This window comes from Lynx canadensis, chromosome C1 (genome assembly GCF_007474595.2).
Source record: "Lynx canadensis isolate LIC74 chromosome C1, mLynCan4.pri.v2, whole genome shotgun sequence".
Taxonomy (NCBI): domain Eukaryota; kingdom Metazoa; phylum Chordata; class Mammalia; order Carnivora; family Felidae; genus Lynx; species Lynx canadensis.
The window spans coordinates 154,036,792-154,056,175 of record NC_044310.1 but is presented as its reverse complement, the minus strand read 5'-3'; the positions used below and the strand labels follow the sequence as shown (position 1 = coordinate 154,056,175).

At 37.5% G+C, this 19,384-nt stretch overlaps 1 protein-coding gene across 2 annotated transcripts in view; it reads right to left on the bottom strand.

Annotated features, from left to right (window-relative positions):
- The window catches only part of LOC115521604 (sodium channel protein type 2 subunit alpha), a 139,642-nt gene that overhangs the window by 62,471 nt on the left and 57,787 nt on the right, over nucleotides 1-19,384 (bottom strand). The window contains exons 4-11 of one of the 2 annotated variants that reach the window (XM_030326916.2): nucleotides 10,163-10,252; nucleotides 9,275-9,403; nucleotides 8,614-8,705; nucleotides 7,463-7,735; nucleotides 4,500-4,563; nucleotides 2,340-2,481; nucleotides 2,017-2,223; nucleotides 356-643 (exon numbers count right to left, since the gene is read on the bottom strand). In XM_030326916.2, coding sequence (XP_030182776.1) covers nucleotides 356-643; nucleotides 2,017-2,223; nucleotides 2,340-2,481; nucleotides 4,500-4,563; nucleotides 7,463-7,735; nucleotides 8,614-8,705; nucleotides 9,275-9,403; nucleotides 10,163-10,252 — 1,285 coding nt within the window. Of the gene's footprint in view, nucleotides 1-355; nucleotides 644-2,016; nucleotides 2,224-2,339; nucleotides 2,482-4,499; nucleotides 4,564-7,462; nucleotides 7,736-8,613; nucleotides 8,706-8,799; nucleotides 8,892-9,274; nucleotides 9,404-10,162; nucleotides 10,253-19,384 lie in introns of those variants that run through there. The other variant, XM_032594424.1, reaches the window with a different exon arrangement.

Sequence of the window (19,384 nt, the reverse complement as noted above, 5' to 3'; positions counted from 1 at the left end):
GTCACTGGGTCCAGGCACAGCAGCATAGCTAAAAACGGATGGGAACCATCTGCTGAGAATTTCTCATGTGGAAACTTGCCCCGAGATGTTTGAGTCTTCAACAAAACCTCAAAACCACAAACCTTCCCAAGCTCAGTGGGGATCTACGCTCTAAAACTGCTTTCTTGGGATTCCAAAAGTCACAAAACTCACAAAGTCTCTGAGGTGATAATCAAAACGCTTGATGATCATTACAATTCTGAAAGCACTGTGCCATCCAGGGGTAAGACAGTGTTATTTCTACCAACTGCTGGCGTATCTTTAAAACATGGCTTGCTACGAAAACGCAATTTGTGTAAGCTAATAATATCTTTACCTGGTGTGGAGAAGAAAACCTCTTTTCATATGTCAGCCTGCTTCCTTCTAAGGAAAAACGGAAACCTTTTCTTCTTATGCTGTCTTCGGATTCCGATTTGCGGACTCCGTCTTCTTTGTCTTCTTCTCCAGACTGTTCTTTCTGCTTCTTTTTCTTCCTTCTGTTTTTCAGCTCTTTTTCACTCTTGGAGCTCAACTTTGATGCTACTGAAGAACTCTCTGAGAAAACGCCTATCCCGCCGGCACCACTGAACTCTCTTGATTCAGCAGATGCTGCCGCAGCTGCTGCCTGGAAGGGCATGTGGTAAATGGTAGTTGCATACAAACCTTGCGAAACTCTATCCATGTTTACTGCTTAATTTACTTTTAGTATCATGAATACGATCTTGAAAAACAATTCTCCATTCTGGTCCATATGTTGGAAAACAACGCATTGTCAGTAGACCAATTGAAGAATTAAAGTCAATAGACACGTGGAAGATGATACATGTGACTTTGATGGAAACTTTCAAGCTCTGGCCTCTCCATATGCTCTCTAATTATTCAGTAATATGAGCAAGACGTTCAACTATCATAACACAGTTTTCTGTGACTTAACCACTATTTTAAGAAGGAAAGAATTCAAGAATTAAAGGTTTCCTATTTCAACCTGATCCATCACACTTCCACTTGACAGTCACTTTTGGCACCCTTCTAAATTAGTGAATTTAGTTCAACCAAATATTTTTATTTTAATAAAATTTCCCCCCTCCCTCACTTGAGTATTTCACTAAGAAATTACAACAAAAACACGTTACATATCATATATAAGGGAATCCCAGATCATGGCCTCTGAATGAATTTCTAAATTATAACAGCACAGTTTTTGGAAATATATGGTGTTCTATGTTGCTGCTGTTACCCCAGTATATTTTATCTATCTGACCTTTATTAAATATTTAGGAGACTCAGTATTAAAAGGTAACTATAGTTAAGATCCAAGAAAATCCAAAAATAGGCAATTGGATTAGCTAATGCCATTAAGTCAAGGAAACATAATTTGGAGCAATTCTTGCCTTATTCTGAAGTCTTATCAAATCCAAATTAAATTATTTTTACAGGATAGGAGGCAAAGCATGTAGTGATTTACTGTATTTATACACCAGCATTTTTCTTATGCAATCCATAAACTTGCATTAAGCACCCTTCAAATAAAAAATAAATATTAAATAGGTCTTTGTTTTTTCAGATGCTAGGAAATAACCTTCTCAGCTTGACTCTGGTTTTCTGACCTTTCCCACCTCTAGTGACACTAATGAAGAAGTAACTAGAACAAATTCCTCTTCCCCAGAAACATTAAGGAAATGCTCTGATTGACAGCATGTAGGTTTAAGTACTTTGTGAGCTTGAGCAAATGAGGAGTCACAAGGGAGAAAAAAAAAGTCAACAAAGCAATTATAAATTCTCCATGTGTTGATGCCATCAGATTGACAGTAATCATCAACATAAAATAATAATCTCCTAAAAACCTAACAGGCTTTTAACACCAAACACATATGACATGTTTCAAATGTCACTTTTATCCACTACTGATTTTGTGTACTAAATGCCACTGTCCTCACCGGTGTGGTCAGAGGACTGAGATCAACAAGCACAAAAGAGCTCTATGCTTGCTAACTATACCTGAGCTTCCTCTTGTTGCTTTTTTAACTGTTCGAGCATCTGTTGAAATTCAGCCTCTTTCTGTTCTGCCTCTTCCAAGGTGGCCTGATTCTGTTCCTCGTAGGCCATGGCCACCACAGCCAGGATTAAATTTATCAGGTAGAATGAGCCCAAGAAAATGACCAGCACAAAAAATATCATGTATGTTTTCCCAGCAGCACGTAGTGTCTGCAAAAATGTAAGAGATATTTATGAAATTTTATATAGATGTTACAGCTTTTATAGCAATTCTCTTGATCTCAGTATTTCATGCCTCCCAGAAGAATCATTTTATCTGTTCTCACCAGTTGGTAAAGGTTCTCCCAGAAGTCTTGAGTCATGAGACGAAATAAGGACAAGAAAGCCCAACTAAAGGTGTCAAAGCTTGTATAGCCATAGTTGGGGTTTCTACCAGCCTTCACACAGATGTATCCTTCTGGGCATTGGCTGTAATTAGATTAAAAGAAAGTCAGGACTGAAAGTCTGCAGGCTGACTTCCCTGTTTTTATATACGCCAATATCTATTTTATATGACACTAGGGAAAATGGATTTCTCTCAACTTACCCAGCACTTAACCCACTACTATGTGGGCTGATTTACATAATAACAGAATATATTAAGACTCTTTGTGGATTACTCTGTGATTCCTAATTGTCATTATATTTACCATGTCTCCATATAAAAGCAATCACATCATGATTAATATCTTCTGGGACTTACAGACATGATCAGAAAAATAAGCCTACAGGGAAAAATTGATTTTCACTGAAGATATCTAGAGGCAGAGTGAGTCTGTGTGTGTGTGTGTGTGTGTGTGTGTATGTGTGTGTGTGAGTAGGGAAAAGGGGTGATGGAAGGATGGATGAGGGCACATGGAGAGGAGGGAATGACTCTGCATATTGAAGATTTCATAGTTATGTCCTTAATGATTAAGCCAAACCTGGCCTCAATATTGTGCCTGACGCTTCTGGGCTACATGATCTCAGGTAAATTTCCTAACTTTGCTAATCTTCAGGCACCTCATTTATAAGAAAGGGCTAATAATCGAAATTGCCTTGTAAATAATTTTTTTTAACATTTATTTACTTTTGAGACAGAGAGAGACAGAGCATGAACGGGGGAGGGTCAGAGAGAGAGAGCGAGACACAGAATCTGAAACAGGCTCCAGGCTCTGAGCTGTCAGCACAGAGCCCGACGCGGGGCTCGAACTCACGAGCCGTGAGATCATGACCTGAGCCAAAGTCGGACGCTTAACCGACTGAGCCACCCAGGCGCCCCAGAAATTGCCTTGCAAATATATAAGCATTGAATAAGATATCATATGTAAAGCACTTAGTATTACAGACAAGGAATTAAAATTAGTTTGTTTTACTTATCACTGGGATTTGGAGATAAAGGCAGCACAATATTTATCATATGAGTCAAATGTAAAGCCATTGGAAATTTTGCTACAGGTATTAATTATTAATAGCCACAATATCATCTTCCATTGAAAAAAACATTAGAATTCTTTTGTGATTCTAAATTCTTGGGAAATAGGGGAAGGTAATTATTTCTCTGAATCTTCCTCGGCTTTAGCTCCAAGGGCAATACTTCTTTTTTTTAACTTTTTTTAATGTTTTTTATTTGGGGGAAATAGAGAGACAAAGTGGGGGAGGGGCAGAGAGAGAGAGAGACAGAATCTGAAAGCAGGCTCCAGGCTCTGAGCCTGTCAGCACACAGCCTCATGAGGGGCTCCAACCCACAAAGTGTGGGATCATGACCTGGGCCGAAGTCAGACGCTCAACGGACTGAGCCACCCAGGCGCCCCCCAAGTGCAATACTTCTTAATAACAAATATTCACACATCAATCATAATAATCAAAAGCACATATTGAGTGCTATAATAACTATTTATTCGCTAATCCATTTAATTCTCATAGCAATTCTATTATACTAACCATTTATCACATGAAGAAACTAAGGCACAGAGAGGGTATATGTTATTTGGCGGAGTCAGGCTTGAATCCATGCAAACTTCCCAGTCTATGCTCTTAACCACTTTGCTAAAAGATGCTCGACATACACTCACCATGACTCAGATACTGTCATTATCTTCAGAGATCTTACATCTGAAGCCATGGAGACTACATTAGCATATAAAAAATATCACACTTACAAAAGTACATGCTTATGAATTCCATTAACTTAATCTTCTAATACATATGTACTGCTTTTTCAATTTTCCATTTAACTAATTTGGAAGATTAGCTGTGACCTAGTATGGAAAAATAATTGCCGCATATGAGTGTGTGAAGGAGGTGAGAATCCACACTTATTTCAGCTATTTTGAGAATCAGCGTGAAGTAGAATTTATGGAGGGCCCTGAATGAGGAGTGAGCGAGGGCTGGGTGGGTGGGAGGTGGCGAGTTATTGAGGCTGATGGAGCAGTGTGGACTGAAACTCAATACGAAACATCACTTACCCTGCATCCGAGCTGTTGCCACAAAGCAGAGCGTCATTTTGCCCTTCCAAAAAATAAAAGTGACCTATTTAAAGAGGGAGGAATTGAAAGAATCATTAAAAAAGCCCTCAAAACACTTCAGCCATTGTGTTTAGGTAATAAACCTTACAATTTTTTCAACCATAATGAAATGGATAAAATAATAAATATGTATATGGGCTGAATGAAAATATTTCAATAATAACTGAATACTAAACAAATACCAAAATACAAAGTCTTCAATTAAATAAATGTTTAGAAAATGTTTAAAAATAATTTGGGGCTGGGGGAATGAATAACTATATAATATTCTCATATCAGCATTTATTGCAAATATAAACTCAAATTGCTTGGGATGGCTAAAAAAAAAAAAAAGAGTTGCCAAATTAAGGCTGGTTGGCACAAAAAGTGAGAGAAAGGGATGCCTTGTTGTTCTAAAGTGCTTCCATGCAAGTAAAATTTTACTTTATAAGTACTTTTTTTCCTGGACTCGAAATAGATTCAGACATTTTTTTTTCCTCCCAGTTTTAAGTTAATTTCCTGTGAAAAGTGGCTTAGGTGTTTTTTCTTTCTATGATGCTCTATATAAGTATTGTGTTTTGGATTTTGGCATGATTACTGTCTTTCAAAGGAACAGAATAAACTTGTTTCTTTGAAGATATATAATTTTCTAAGTATATCTAATTTCTATTCTTTTTTTAAAAAAATTAAAATGTTTATTTATTTTTGAGAGAGAGAGTGCAAGCAGGGAAGGGACAAGGCGGGGGGGGGGGTGGGAACAGAACATCTGAAGCGGGTTATGCCCTGAAAGCTTGAGCAAGCCCCATGCAGGGCTCGAACTCATGAACTGCAAGATCATGACCTGAGCCAAAGTGGGACACTCAGCCGACTGAGCCACCCAGGTGCTCCTATCTAATTTCTATTCTTAGGGAATACCTATATATAACCTCAATAATTTGCAAAGATGATCTTATAAAACATGCACATACATAAACATACATATTTACATATTCTCATACAAAAGCACACCAACACAGAAACATTAAAACACATACATGTACCCCACAAAAAATTTATTGTATTTAGGACTACTTAAAGCCTATGTTGAAGGAATACCCTAACATATTATGCAGGGAAACCTGGGTCATAGTTTTGTAAAACGTTTTAGACTTCACCTCATAATATGTACCAAAAAATATTTCCAGATTTTTAAAGATTGAAGATTTAAAAACAAGTCCATTAATTTAATATATAAGCTTTGTAAGTGTTTTTTTATGTAGAATATATGGGGGGCTGCTTTACATGCAGAATATCTAAATGAATAGTTTACGATCTCTGAACTAAGAAGCATTTTCCAAACTTAAGTAGAGAAAACTGAAAACAAATTTGATGACTATATTGCTAGAAGTGAAAATCACTTAAATATCAAAAACAAGTAATAAGATGAAAAAGAAACTATATTTGCCAAAGAAGACAAAATGCTAATGTGCTTGATAAATGAAAGAATTCATGTGAATTCTCCAAAATATACTATCACTTGATGAACTGAGTAAAAAAATCAACAGATAATTCACATTTTATGAAATATATAACTTGCTAATGATACTAATAAACATAGTTTAAAAATTCTACTGCAATTAAAATTAAGGAACAAGAAGATACACTTTTCTTGCTACCAAAGGGTTTTAAAATACAGTCACAGTCAATATTAAGGGGAGTTCAGTAAGGTGACCACTGTGTAAGGAGTTTACAGTGGTATGATCTCTTCTGAGAGCAATTTGACACTCTGTCTCCATAGCCTTAATCTGGTTATACCCTTTGACACTGCCTTTCCCTGCCCTCCCCCTTTCCCAATATTCTATTAATAGAAGTTTATCTGAAGAAAACAATCAGGAAAAGAGAAAAGATTTATGTGCAAATATTGTTATTGTGCTGTTATTATAATATTAATAAATAGGAAACCCCATAAATAATATTTAAAATTTTTTATTTATCCAATGAATCTTAACTTCTGTGATAGAAATCTTCATAAGAATATTTACTCTTAAAAGATGAATATAATTTGGGAAAGGATAAAATTTCACATGGTTCTAAAAACCATGAAGGATACCTTAGAACAAGTATCCCAGTGGAATAGTGATAATCTAAGGACAAATGGAAGTTGGCTAGCTAATTGTATATGGAGAGGGAGGGACTTGGACATCCAAATGACAGAGAGGCTGGCTTCAATGATAAGAAATTATATTGAAGTATATGATATTGTATGTTTATTCTGATGTCCATCCCTAAATATAATCAAACTATACTGATAAACAACTCTAAAACAATGACTGACACCAAAAGGATAAATTGGAATAACAGAAGTTGGGTGTGAGTTTATGCTTTCCTATTATCAATAAGCGAATGGCTGGATTGGGGTTGCTTAAATTTCTGATGAGTACAAAAATTTAGATTTTCATCTCGGTGAGTGACTTCTCTATTTTCAGGCATATCATATGCACGCAATACATATAATGAGTCAACTGAATAGGGCCAGATTATTTTTCCCCAGTCTTCTTAACAATGCACTTAGGCACAATACACTGAATAGTTCAAACTACTGGTTTATTTACTACGTGACTGAAAACTCCTGATTAATGCCTAGCCAATATTTTTTTTTGTTTATGCAACATAAAATTGTATTGCTTTCCACACTGGTTTAGGAAAAGATACATTTTCGAGTGGTAACTTTGATCATACTGATTGATAAGATAGGTAAGGGTTTAAAAAAGCAGTAAAATATCATTATCATATCATATCATAAATATCATTTGATTTCTGTATTGCATATGTTATCTAAATTGGTGAAGCCATTTGGTTTACATTAAAATGGAGACAATTTCTACTATATGTATTTTTTAATATTTAAAGGACTAAACAACTTAATGGTTAAAAGTATATCTTACTTTTATCCTCAATGTATTCATCCCAGTTAAACATGCTCACTGTCCTATTGAAAGTGGTACCATTCCCATCCAATGAGTTATTAAAGAAGGAAGTGATGTTTATTTCAAAGGATGAATTATCTGGGGGCCATTGCAAACATTTATTCCGCAGGTTGCCCATAAACAGCTGTAGTCCTATTAGTGCAAACACGCTCAGACAGAACACGGTCAGAATCATTACATCAGAGAGCTTCTTCACTGACTGGATCAGGGCCCCTACAATGGTCTTCAGGCCTATGAATAAAATCAAAGGGAGGAATTTAAATATACTATTCAATAGCTACTTTACCGACAAAAACATCATGAGCTTGTCCTGGAAAATAAAAATGTCATGCAGAATGCCAACAACATTAGTTTAATGTTTGTGATTGAATAAGATTTTCATGAAAAGCCTGCTAGCTGGTGAAAATGAATGAAAGCAGAACTTGTATGTCCATTAGAAAACCGTGAATGGAAATGAACCAAAAGTGTATTTCCAAATACCCCTCAGAGCAAAAGAAATGATTTTATTATTCATGCTTAAACACCAACCTTGTGTAAATATTTTGCTTTTATTTGCAGATGTCTTACTCCCTAACCTCTTATTGATTTTAGAAAAATCTATATGAATAGAGTAGTAAGAAATCATGAAGTCAATGGATTATGAGGTTACATATTTGTGAATTCTGCAAGCTGGAATATGGGTTAAAAAAGGAAGACATCTGAAAACTGAGCCCCATGCAGCACTCATGCTATCTCTCACTCCTTCATTTATCTGCAGATAAGGTAATCACCAGTTTTGGACCTAAATGGTCAAATTTGCATGAGTCTGAATGCCTCATAGTTTAGCTTCTATGCGGAAAGCTTGACGTTACGGGATGCAAACCATGTAGCCTGTTACTGCAAATGCCTCATGCAAAACCTTGTTAAACTCAAAGGCTGATTTAGAACGGTCTTAAAGAAAGCAAGAAGTAAAAAAGCAAAGAATCAAATCCATCCAAAATATGATGTCCTGATTCTTGCGTTTTTACATATTGATTTGCAACATCTGACAACAAAAGGCTATGCACAAAAGCTGTGATTGTAGTGCCAATGCAGCTAAAGTCAGCCTCGGTGTTTAACCTAGCTCTCACCTGGAATGACTGAAATTGTTTTCAGTGCTCGGAGAACTCTGAATGTTCTCAACGCTGAGACATTGCCCAGGTCCACAAACTCTGTCACATATCTGTAATAGGGAGTTCACACACAACACAATAACAAAACACAAGAAACAGTTGGAGATATAAGGGGCCTACCACCTTATACCAGTTTCTTCTTACCTGGAATTACAGAAATAGTTTTCAAAGCTCTCAAGACTCTGAAAGTTCGAAGAGCTGAAACATTGCCTAGGTTTACAAATTCTGTTACATACCTGTAGAATTAAATCAGAGTTATTCAGAATTTAGGGAAATCTAAGTCTATGTTGGTCTTTCATCAAGACCTTTTCAACTTCAATGAGTGTTGGCATCAGATTTCCCAATTAAGAGAAAAAGGGTGTTGTCTTCAATCATAGTCTATGTTACTTCGGAAATTTTATTACTCTACAGTGCAAACTGAATCAAAAGTTAGATAATTTACTACTAGATTCCTAATTTCTCCAAAGTGCATAATTGATTAGAAGAAAAATATTCTAAATTCCCATGATAACTAAGAAAAATGCTTGATCTGTCAATGGAAGCCACCAAGGAGAAATACAGCATGGGCTCCCATCAGTGATTTATTATTCCAGGATGGAAAATGTATTAAGATACTTACGCAAAAGTAATGACTGTGAAATCCAACCAATTCCATGGATCCCGCAGAAATGTGAAATCTTCTAAACAAAAGCCCCTTGCAAGTATTTTTATAAGTGATTCAAAAGTATAAATTCCTGTAAAGGTGTACCTGAGAGGAAATAGCCAAGCCCACATTAAAGATCTAGTATGTAATTTACATGTATATGTTTTAAAGGAAACTTAACAAAAAAAAATTAGAAGCTTTCAGATGGGTCTATACTAGTCTCCCAATGATGTAAGAAGCTTAAGTAGAGTTTAAGGCAAAAGAAACATTACATTCTGAGAGACATTCTCATTGACTATAAGTAAATAAGTATTGTATTTGCTACATGAACTAATTTGAGGGCCCAAATAATATGCTTCTTTTCTTCCCCAAATAATATGGTTCTATAGGACGGTACCTGAAATACTCTAGCTTTGAGTCTGATTTAAGCAAATAGGTATTAACCCCCAAATGAAGCACTGCATTTCATAAAATATGCATCATTTAGAGCCATGACATATATACTGATAAAACATAGAAAAGTGATAGCCATGACAAAAAGAACATACAAACTAGGCATAATTTTTACCATTGGATATTAGTAATCACTGATGACATTCAGAAGGGTATGAGACTCACAAGGAAGATAAAGGGCTGCAAATATTGGCAGTTGAACAAGTGCAGTAATTTGAGCTAATGAATGAGCCACTGTAAGCTTTGCCCTATGGGAAAGTCGTTGTTGAAATGAACTTTGAATCATTGTTTAAACTTGTCTGGTTAGGAGTAGCTAGTATGATTTGCTAAAGAAAATGATGGGGTCTCAAGATAGTAATTTAAAATACAAGGGTTGACAATACTGAAAAATATTTTTTATTTTCTACTTACTCCACATTCTTTGTCCAGTCTGGAGGGTTACTCATGGTCATAAATACACAGTTGGTAAGAATGGTGCACATAATGAGCACATTGAATAAAGTAGAAGAGTATTGTCAAGGAAGACAAAGATCAATGGGAAATCTCACTCTTATGCCCCGCCTTGCCTTTTACACCATGAAGTTTAGAACTTTTATGCTCTTATTATTTTATTCTTCAGTTCATCTTTTCCATTTCTGTAATTCAACAACCACATATTTAGGCCATGTCAGGCCAAGTCATCAACTATTTTGAGGCCATTTAGGTGTTTTTAATAATTGAGAATAAAGATTTGGGTTCACCGGTAAATAATTTATCAATTTAAGTTTTTTTTAAATTTTTTTCAACGTTTATTTATTTTTGGGACAGAGAGAGACAGAGCATGAACGGGGGAGGGGCAGAGGGAGAGGGAGACACAGAATCAGAAACAGGCTCCGGGCTCTGAGCCATCAGCCCAGAGTCTGACGCGGGGCTCGAACTCACGGACCGCGAAATCGTGACCTGGCTGAAGTCGGACGCTTAACCGACTGCGCCACCCAGGCGCCCCTTAAGTTTTTTTAAATGACAGACTCAACAACTGAACTGCAAGTTCAGCATGTCTGTAAATCCTGACAAAAATGCAACAAAAGAATTTAAGTGATGAATTAAATGCATTATAATTCCATTAAAAGGATCATGTTGGCAGAATGCCTTTAATAAGATCCTTTCTGAGTGGAGGGTATAAGTGCTCATAAAATTCTGAACAGTAAGAAAAGGTGGCTGGTATTAGTGATGGCATTTCTTGGGTTTGTAATTGTGGCCAAATGACTTATTGAACCTAATAGTTGGTTCAATTCTCTATAAAAGTGAGAAAAAATAACCATTTCACAGGATTGCTATGAGGATTAGTTAAAATATGCAAAAGCTCCTACACTTAATGTGCTCAATAAATTACTTTCCTAACTTCCTGAATCATAGAGAACACTACTTATAACATCCGGTTTGTGTCACTGTACCCACTTGGCCTTTGTAGACATAGCCAATGCCTTTCACTTTCCTTTACACTGAAAAACAACAACAAAAACTATGCGAAAATATTCAGTAATCAATTAAAATGACTTTCATATATAATAAAAAGCACAAGAAAGATTCAGTTGTAATTATGCAAAGCAACAGCCTTTATTGATGTAAACTTAAACACAGTGATAAAAATCCCCGAGATTGAATAAATGCTGTTCGTAACCCTAATTACTTGTAATTTTTATTACACATTTTCACATTACTGACACATAACAAAATAGTAACATGATTTTAAGTGCAGTAAAATGCGCCAATGAGTAGTCAATGTTGCATTAATCTATAATGGAAGTTTCTTTGCACCTACAACTGCCTTTAGTCAAAGCAAGAATTCATGTTTTGCTTTTACTAACAGTGATATAAGGCGCATGCTTAATTCTCAGCTTGTTCAAATGCATCCACATGCAAACAGTCCTAAGTGAACGATGTCGATCAGCCACGTGAGGGCACTACAACCTAGAGAACACTAAGAAACACCATCTCGAAGAAACCTATTTTTCCTTAATTGCTAAAAATAAACAAAAAATAAGATAAAATTGAAGATGATTCGCTATTAGTATATACAGCCAGAAGACCTTCTGTGTCTGCTGGCCTGCAAGGTTCTACTAGAGAAAATAACTCCCTTTGGCAGATCGGCACCATTCTAAATGCATGATTCTGAACCTCAACAGTCCTCTACACAGTCCTGCATTTCTCCACTTAGCTCCATCTCCTACCCTCTGCAAAGACAATTTCATTTCATTCATTCTCCAATTCAAACATTCTCCAATCCCCTCTGACCTCCAACCCTCTTCCTTCCCTCCCCACCTGAAGCTGATGTCCTTATCTCTGACTTCACTGAAAAAAAAAGATAGACTGCCATATCTCTACTTTCCACCCCTGAGTTGATAAACTCTGGAGGTTTTTGGACTTATCCTTTCTTCCTTCCTGTTTCAACAGGGAATGTTTTCAATTCCCTCCACTCATACTCTGGACATCTTCCTTTCCAGGATGCTTCAGAAATCTCTCATCTTTTCTCTTACCTTCATTATCTCCCACACTAGTAGGGGCTTCTGATCAACATAAACTTGCTTGAGCCTCTCTTGTCTTGGGGGAGGGCAGACTTTCTTGTAATCCCAAATCTTTTTTAACTACTTACCGCCTTAACTTTTCTGGATTTCACAGCCAAACTTCTTGAAAAAGCAGTTTATCTTTTTTCCCCCTCATGCATCCATACCATTCTTAGCTGACTAGCTTTTCTTTCTAACGATGGCAGACTCTGCATGTTTTGCCACTAAAAACAAAAGGGCAATTTTGAGTTCTTATTTGATTTGCTCTCTCAGCAGTATTCAGCAAGGAAGATTCTTACCTTTTTCATGTTTTCTTCCCTTCTCTTTCATGAGGTCCTAATCCTCTGGTTTCCTTAGGCCTCAAGGGCAACAATTTCTTTGTATCCTTTGAAATGTTGCAATTTCCTTTTGAAAAGGAGACGGTATCTCGGCCATTTTTCCCCTCTCCTTTATTCATCCTAGTAGAGTTCATCAACCCACAGAGCTTCAAGGGCCATTTATGTACACACCGTCTCAACTGTTTCTCTCCAGTTTAGGCCTTTCTTCTGAACTCTACACAACCAAGTGTTCAAATGACATCCGCACTGCATATCTCATTAATATTTCAAAATCATTTACAAGATTTTGGGTTCTAAAACTGGACTAAAAATATCTTTTCATAGTGCCTTTCCCCCTCCACCATCCCACCCAGGACTGCACCTTTGATTCCCTGCATCTTATAAAATATCCCATGATCTAGCCAGAACCTAGAAACAATCTTGGATTCTTCTCTCTCCCTAGACCTCTACATCCAATTTAGCACCAAGTACCATCAACTCTATCTGCTTTCACTGAATTCAGTGCACTTTTGCATCCCCACATCACTACAAAGTCAAGTGCCCACCAAGTGTGACTGAGATTACTGCAGTTTCCTCCAAACTAGTTCCTTTCAATCCATCCTGCATACTGTGCCAAAATGACCCATGTAATTGCAATTCAGATAATTTTAATAGCTTTCCACTATTCTTGGGATGATGATCAAATGTTTTAACACAGTCTAGGTTCTAGAAGGTCCAGCCCTTGTCTATTCCTCTAATTTTGTATTCTTTACTCTTTTTAAAAAATGTTTATTTATTTTGAGGGAGAGAGAAAGCCTGTGCACATGCACATTGGGGAGGGGCAGAGAAAGAGGGAGAGACAGAATCCCAAGCTGGTCCTGCCTGTCAGCCAAGAGCCGGACACGAGGCTTGATCTCACAAATGGTGAGATCATGACCGGAGCCGAAATCGAGAGTTGGACGCTTAACTGACTGAGCTACCCAGGTGCCCCTGTATTCTTTACTCTTGATTTCACTCTGCCCAGTCCTGTATTACTGTAATTGTTTTAGATCATCTAATGAAATATTCTCATTCTCAAAGAAGGGTCTTTGCAAACGCCACCTCTTCTGCCAGGAAATGTTCTCTCCCGCACTATAGCCAACTCATACTTGTTCTTCAGTACTCATTTTAAAAATGATTTTTGGTAGAAATTTATTCACCATAGTACCTCACCTGTTTAGGTTACCAGTTGTATATCCCTGCAGCATCTTTTACTAGTCTTGCAATGACTAATTTTAATGCTGGTCTTTTCTTCTACTACATTGTCAGTTTGGGGAGGGCAGATACCATGTCTGTACTGTTCGCCACTATATGCTTGCCATTTTGCACAGTCAGTTGACTATTGAATGAAATAAATTTTGCAACTCATTTATTACTAAACGGAATAACAGTTTTCCTTTCTAATGATTTTCGATGATGTATTGATTGACATGGGGTAAAAATACAGCATGAAATCTGTCTTCAAATATATTGAGTACAGGGGCGCCTGGGTGGCGCAGTCGGTTAAGCGTCCGACTTCAGCCAGGTCACGATCTCGCGGTCTGTGAGTTCGAGCCCCGCGTCGGGCTCTGGGCTGATGGCTCAGAGCCTGGAGCCTGTTTCCGATTCTGTGTCTCCCTCTCTCTGCCCCTCCCCCGTTCATGCTCTGTCTCTCTCTGTCCCAGAAATAAACGTTGAAAAAAACAAAAAAACAAATACATTGAGTACAAAAGTCTCTACATTTTGTTTTTTGAAAGAGAGGACAGAAGGCAAACATAAGGTAGAAATTAACAGCCTTGTGGTATTTATGTCACATAATAACCTGAGCCATGGTTTTATGACCCTTAAAAAATATGTACCCTTTTTTTTAAGCTAAGCAAGATTCACTTTTTTTGTTAAGTTTATTTATTTATTGAGAGAGAAAGCGTGAATGAGTGAGGGAGGGGCAGAGAGGGAGAGAGAGAGGGAATCCCAAGCAGGATCCTCACTGCCAGTGCAAAGTCCAGTGTGGGGCTCGAACCCATGAACCATGAGATTATGACCTGAGCCAAAACCAAGAGTCAGATGCTTAAATGGGTGAGCCACCCAGGTGCCCCTATTTACTCTTTAAAATGGTAGAATTTAGTTAAGTAATGAAGTAAAATATATATTTCAATATTAACAAATAATAGAAATGATTATTGTCCCATAAGTCACAATTGATAAAGCATTTATACTCAAACAGGAATTTTCCACATTACCTATCCTTTTAATAATAAAAAATACATTTAAGTTAGAGATCCTGAGAGATACTAAGGAAAGGAAAGTAAATAAAACTATTTTGCTTAAAAAAATTTTTTTTTAACGTTTATTTATTTTTGAGACAGGGAGAGACAGAGCATGAACAGGGGAGGGGCAGAGAGAGAGGGAGACACAGAATCTGAAACAGGCTCCAGGCTCTGAGCTGTCAGCACAGAGCCCGACGCGGGGCTCGAACTCATGGACCGTGAGATCGTGACCTGAGCCGAAGTCGGACGCTTAACCGACCAAGCCACCCAGGCGCCCCGTAAACTATTTTGCTTTTAAAACAAAATAAAAGATAACTAGATTTAGGTTTTCTGCTTTTGATTTAATAGGTATCTCTAAATAGGGTGTGTCATAATTCATCAATTTTAAAAAATCACTGTGGACTAATTTTATCAGTCACATACTTTTAAAATTCTTGGAATTTGGTGAGTGACTTTTTGTAGGGTTTCAGATAATCATAATAAATATACAGATACGAAAAAAATGTAGGTATGGGTTTTGCATTGGTGATACCACACATTGAAAAAGTATAGAAACTCCACATCAAGGGGGCTTTCAAGGGGCAAGAACTAGTAATAAAACCTGTAAATCTTGTATTATTTTCTAATTTTTTTTATTACGTTTATTTATTTTTGAGACAGAGAGAGACAGAGCATGAACGGGGGAGGGGCAGAGAGAGAGGGAGACACAGAATCAGAAGCAGGCTCCAGGCTCCGAACCGTCAACCCAGAGCCCGACGCGGGGCTCGAACTCACAGACCGCAAGATAGTGACCTGAGCTGAAGTCGGACGCTCAACCGACTGAGCCACCCAGGCGCCCCTGTATTATTTTCTAAATATACAGGCCAAGACATCAACTAGAGTATATTTTTCAAAACAATAATGTATCCCAAAACAATATTTCCTTAAGAGCTTTGAAATATAAAATAAAATGGAAGCAGACTAACCTTATATAATTTCAGGAAAAAAGGAACTTTTACATCTATTAATTTATTATTTAAAAAAATTTTTTTAACGTTTATTTATTTTTGACAGAGAGAGAGAGACAGAGCATGAGCGTGGGAGGGGCAAAGAGAGAGGGGGACACAGAATCTGAAGCAGGCTCCAGGCTCCTAGCTGTCAGCACAGAGCCCGATGCGGGGATGGATCTCATGAATGAACCTCAAGATCATGATCTGAGCTCAAGTCAGATGCTTAACTGACTGAGCCACCCAGGCGCCCCTCTATTAATTTATTTATACCTTGATGAAAATGAGTTAACCTTTGATTTGATTGATATTAACCTGTCAGTTGGCACATGTAAAATATTTTTTGTGTGTATATGATTAAATGAAACTTCAAGTCTCTACTGAAGATGGTTTATGTAGCCTTTGACATGGAACCTGAATATTTAAAATATTGACATCGCTACCCTCAGTTCCGTGTAGATAGGATGGAGTAACATGAGCTTTAAAGCAATGAAAGATGGACCAGATGCTTCCTTTACCAACCACATGGGTTCCAGCAAGTTAATTCTGTGAAGATCAGTTTTCTTACACAAATATAGTCTTAATAATTCCCTTAGACTCTGTCCCAAAAATAAATAAACGTTGAAAAAAAAAATTTAAAAAGAAAAAAAAAAAAGGGGCGCCTGGGTGGCGCAGTCGGTTAAGCGTCCGACTTCAGCCAGGTCACGATCTCGCGGTCCATGAGTTCGAGCCCCGCGTCAGGCTCTGGGCTGATGGCTCAGAGCCTGGAGCCTGTTTCCGATTCTGTGTCTCCCTCTCTCTCTGCCCCTCCCCTGTTCATGCTCTGTCTCTCTCTGTCCCAAAAATAAATAAACGTTGAAAAAAAATTAAAAAAAAAATTCCCTTAGAAGATACAATTATTTTTATTACTAGTAATCATTTTTTATTAAATCATTTTATTATTCCTCTTTTAGTGTTTTTTTTAAATTGATATTTGAGAAAGAGAGAGAGAAAGAGAGACCGAGAGAGAGAGAGAGCGCGCGTGAGGGAGGGGGAGGGGCAGAGACACAGAGACAGAATCTGAAGCAGGGCCCAGGCTCCAAGCTGCAAGCATAGAGCCAGATGTGGGGCTCAAACCCATGAGCAGTGGGATCATGACCTGAGCTGAAGTCGGATGCTTAACTGACTGAGCCACCCAGGCGACCCATTTTTTTTTGCTTTTTGTTGTTGTTGTTGTTGTTGTTATTCTTAAAGAAGGGAAAGACATAGTTTGTGAGTCTGTTCAGGGACTTTATAATGTTATATAATATCTGGAGAAGTTGCAGAGGAATGTTTAACTCTAAACTAGAGGGAGAAAGCAATTTGATGTCAGAGTTTTGTTTTCTTTTTTTTTAACATAAAAGTGGAAAATTCAGAGCAGAGTAGGAGAGGCCTCTTTCTACATATCAGTGCATATTTCTAGCCCAGCAGAAATATTGACAAAATGTCACATATATACTTTTAACTCTTGATTTGTTTCATTCTATGATTAACCATCTCCTTAACTATGTGATAATGGGTGGTAACTTTTGAGCATCACAAGCAGGGGAAATGGAAATCATAAGTTTCCTCCCCTCCTCTCCTACAGACCTACCTAGTTCTTTGCATGGAAAACCATAACATTTTTTATTTCTACATAAATAGCATATAATTTTTGAATGAGCTGAAAAGTCTACTTTTTAGTTAATGAATTAGCCACTGAGAATAACCTTTGAAATGCATACAGACAGCAATATTGGCAATGAATCTAGTACGTTATACCTGAGAGTCTTCTGTTAGGTGGAAAATGCAAAGGGCACCCGGCTGAGAGTCAGAAGACCTGGTCTGAAGTTTTAGCTCTGCCACTGATATAAAATATAGGCTTAGAAAGGGAGCAAATGTGCCTGGGGACTCAATTAAATTGTCTGCAAAATGAGAAGGTTGAAACCAATCAGATTGTGTTTTAGTCACTTACAGCTCCAAACTCTGGTGCTATATGAACATTTTGTTTGCAAAATGAAGCTGGGAGCGAGTAGTGATTTATACAGTATTCTTTGGAATTCTTTCGGCAGTATGAGAGTTTTCCTTTACTAATCTTGCAGTAGTTACTGCTTGGATGGTAGCTACTGCAACCAAAATAGCTATCATAGCAACCACACATCAAGTACCTACTATGTGCTCGTCATGAGGCCAGGTACTTATCATATATTTTATTAGCATTAATGTATGAATTTTGACTACAATTTTATAAATTGAGAAACTGAGATTCAAAACAGTTGTAATAACTTGGCCCAAGGTCATAAAGCAATAGGTAAATTTCAGAGGCGGGGTCTGAATCCAGGTATTCTGATACCGACAGCTATTTCTCATTTTCTTACTCTGTGTGAATCACCAGCAGTCTACACTAGCTGTGTGATTTGGAGTGTCACAGGTCGCTGGCATGACTTTACATACCATCTGAATACTGCTGTCTCCTGCAGTTTTATCTCCGGCCCAGCCCTCTTCTGAACTCCAGACTTACATATCCATCTATGTACTCAACTCCTCCACTGACTAATAGCCATCTCAAAAATATATTCCAATCTAATCCAACTGCTCAGAAAATCCTGTTAGCCCTTCTGAAAAACACATCCAAGTTTGATGCCATTCTGCCACCCTCATGGTTTCTACCATAGACTAAGCCACCGGCATCCCTTGCCTTCATCATGGCAGGAGGCCCCCGATCTGTCTTCTTTCCCTCCACGTAGTCTGTTCTCCATGCGGCAGCTAGAGTGGTATTTATAAAATGTGAGTCAGATCATGATATTCTTCTGCTGGAAATCCTTCAGCCATCACTCTGCATCTCCTTCAAAGTGAAGTTGGTGTTCTCATCATGTTCTACAGCTGCAGCTCCTGCCCTCCACTCACACTGACTTCGTCTCCTACTACACCCTGCCTTTCCCACTCTGTCCCAGCCACTCTGGACTCCTTGATGATTCTTGAACATACCAGGTGCATTTCTATCTTCATACTTGGCCTTCATATTTGCTATTCTCCTTACACTTACCTTTCCCCTACATTTCCATTTCTCACTGTCTCCCTTCCTTTGAATCTCTACTCAGATGCTCTATTTTTAGAGAGGACTTCCCTGGTCATAGGATCTAAAACAGTACCTTACCATTCTTCTGTTTTTATACAGCTTTATTTTTCTTAATATCACTTATCACTAGCTGACATATGATCTAGCTCTCAAACACACACATATACACAAATGTAGCTACACTAATGCAGGAACTTGGTTTTGTTCAGTATTGCATCCCAATGCCAGAAGAACACCTGCCATATAGTAGGTACTTAAAAAATATTTTCAAATGAACAAACAAATGAGTAACAAATGAAAAATAAAAGGGAATAAGCATACGTAGCTAAAATAATAAAAACTAACATGAAACACATTTCTGACAAGAATTTTAGGAATATGGATTTTTTAAAATGTGTTTATGATCTAGAAACTATAACCATATTT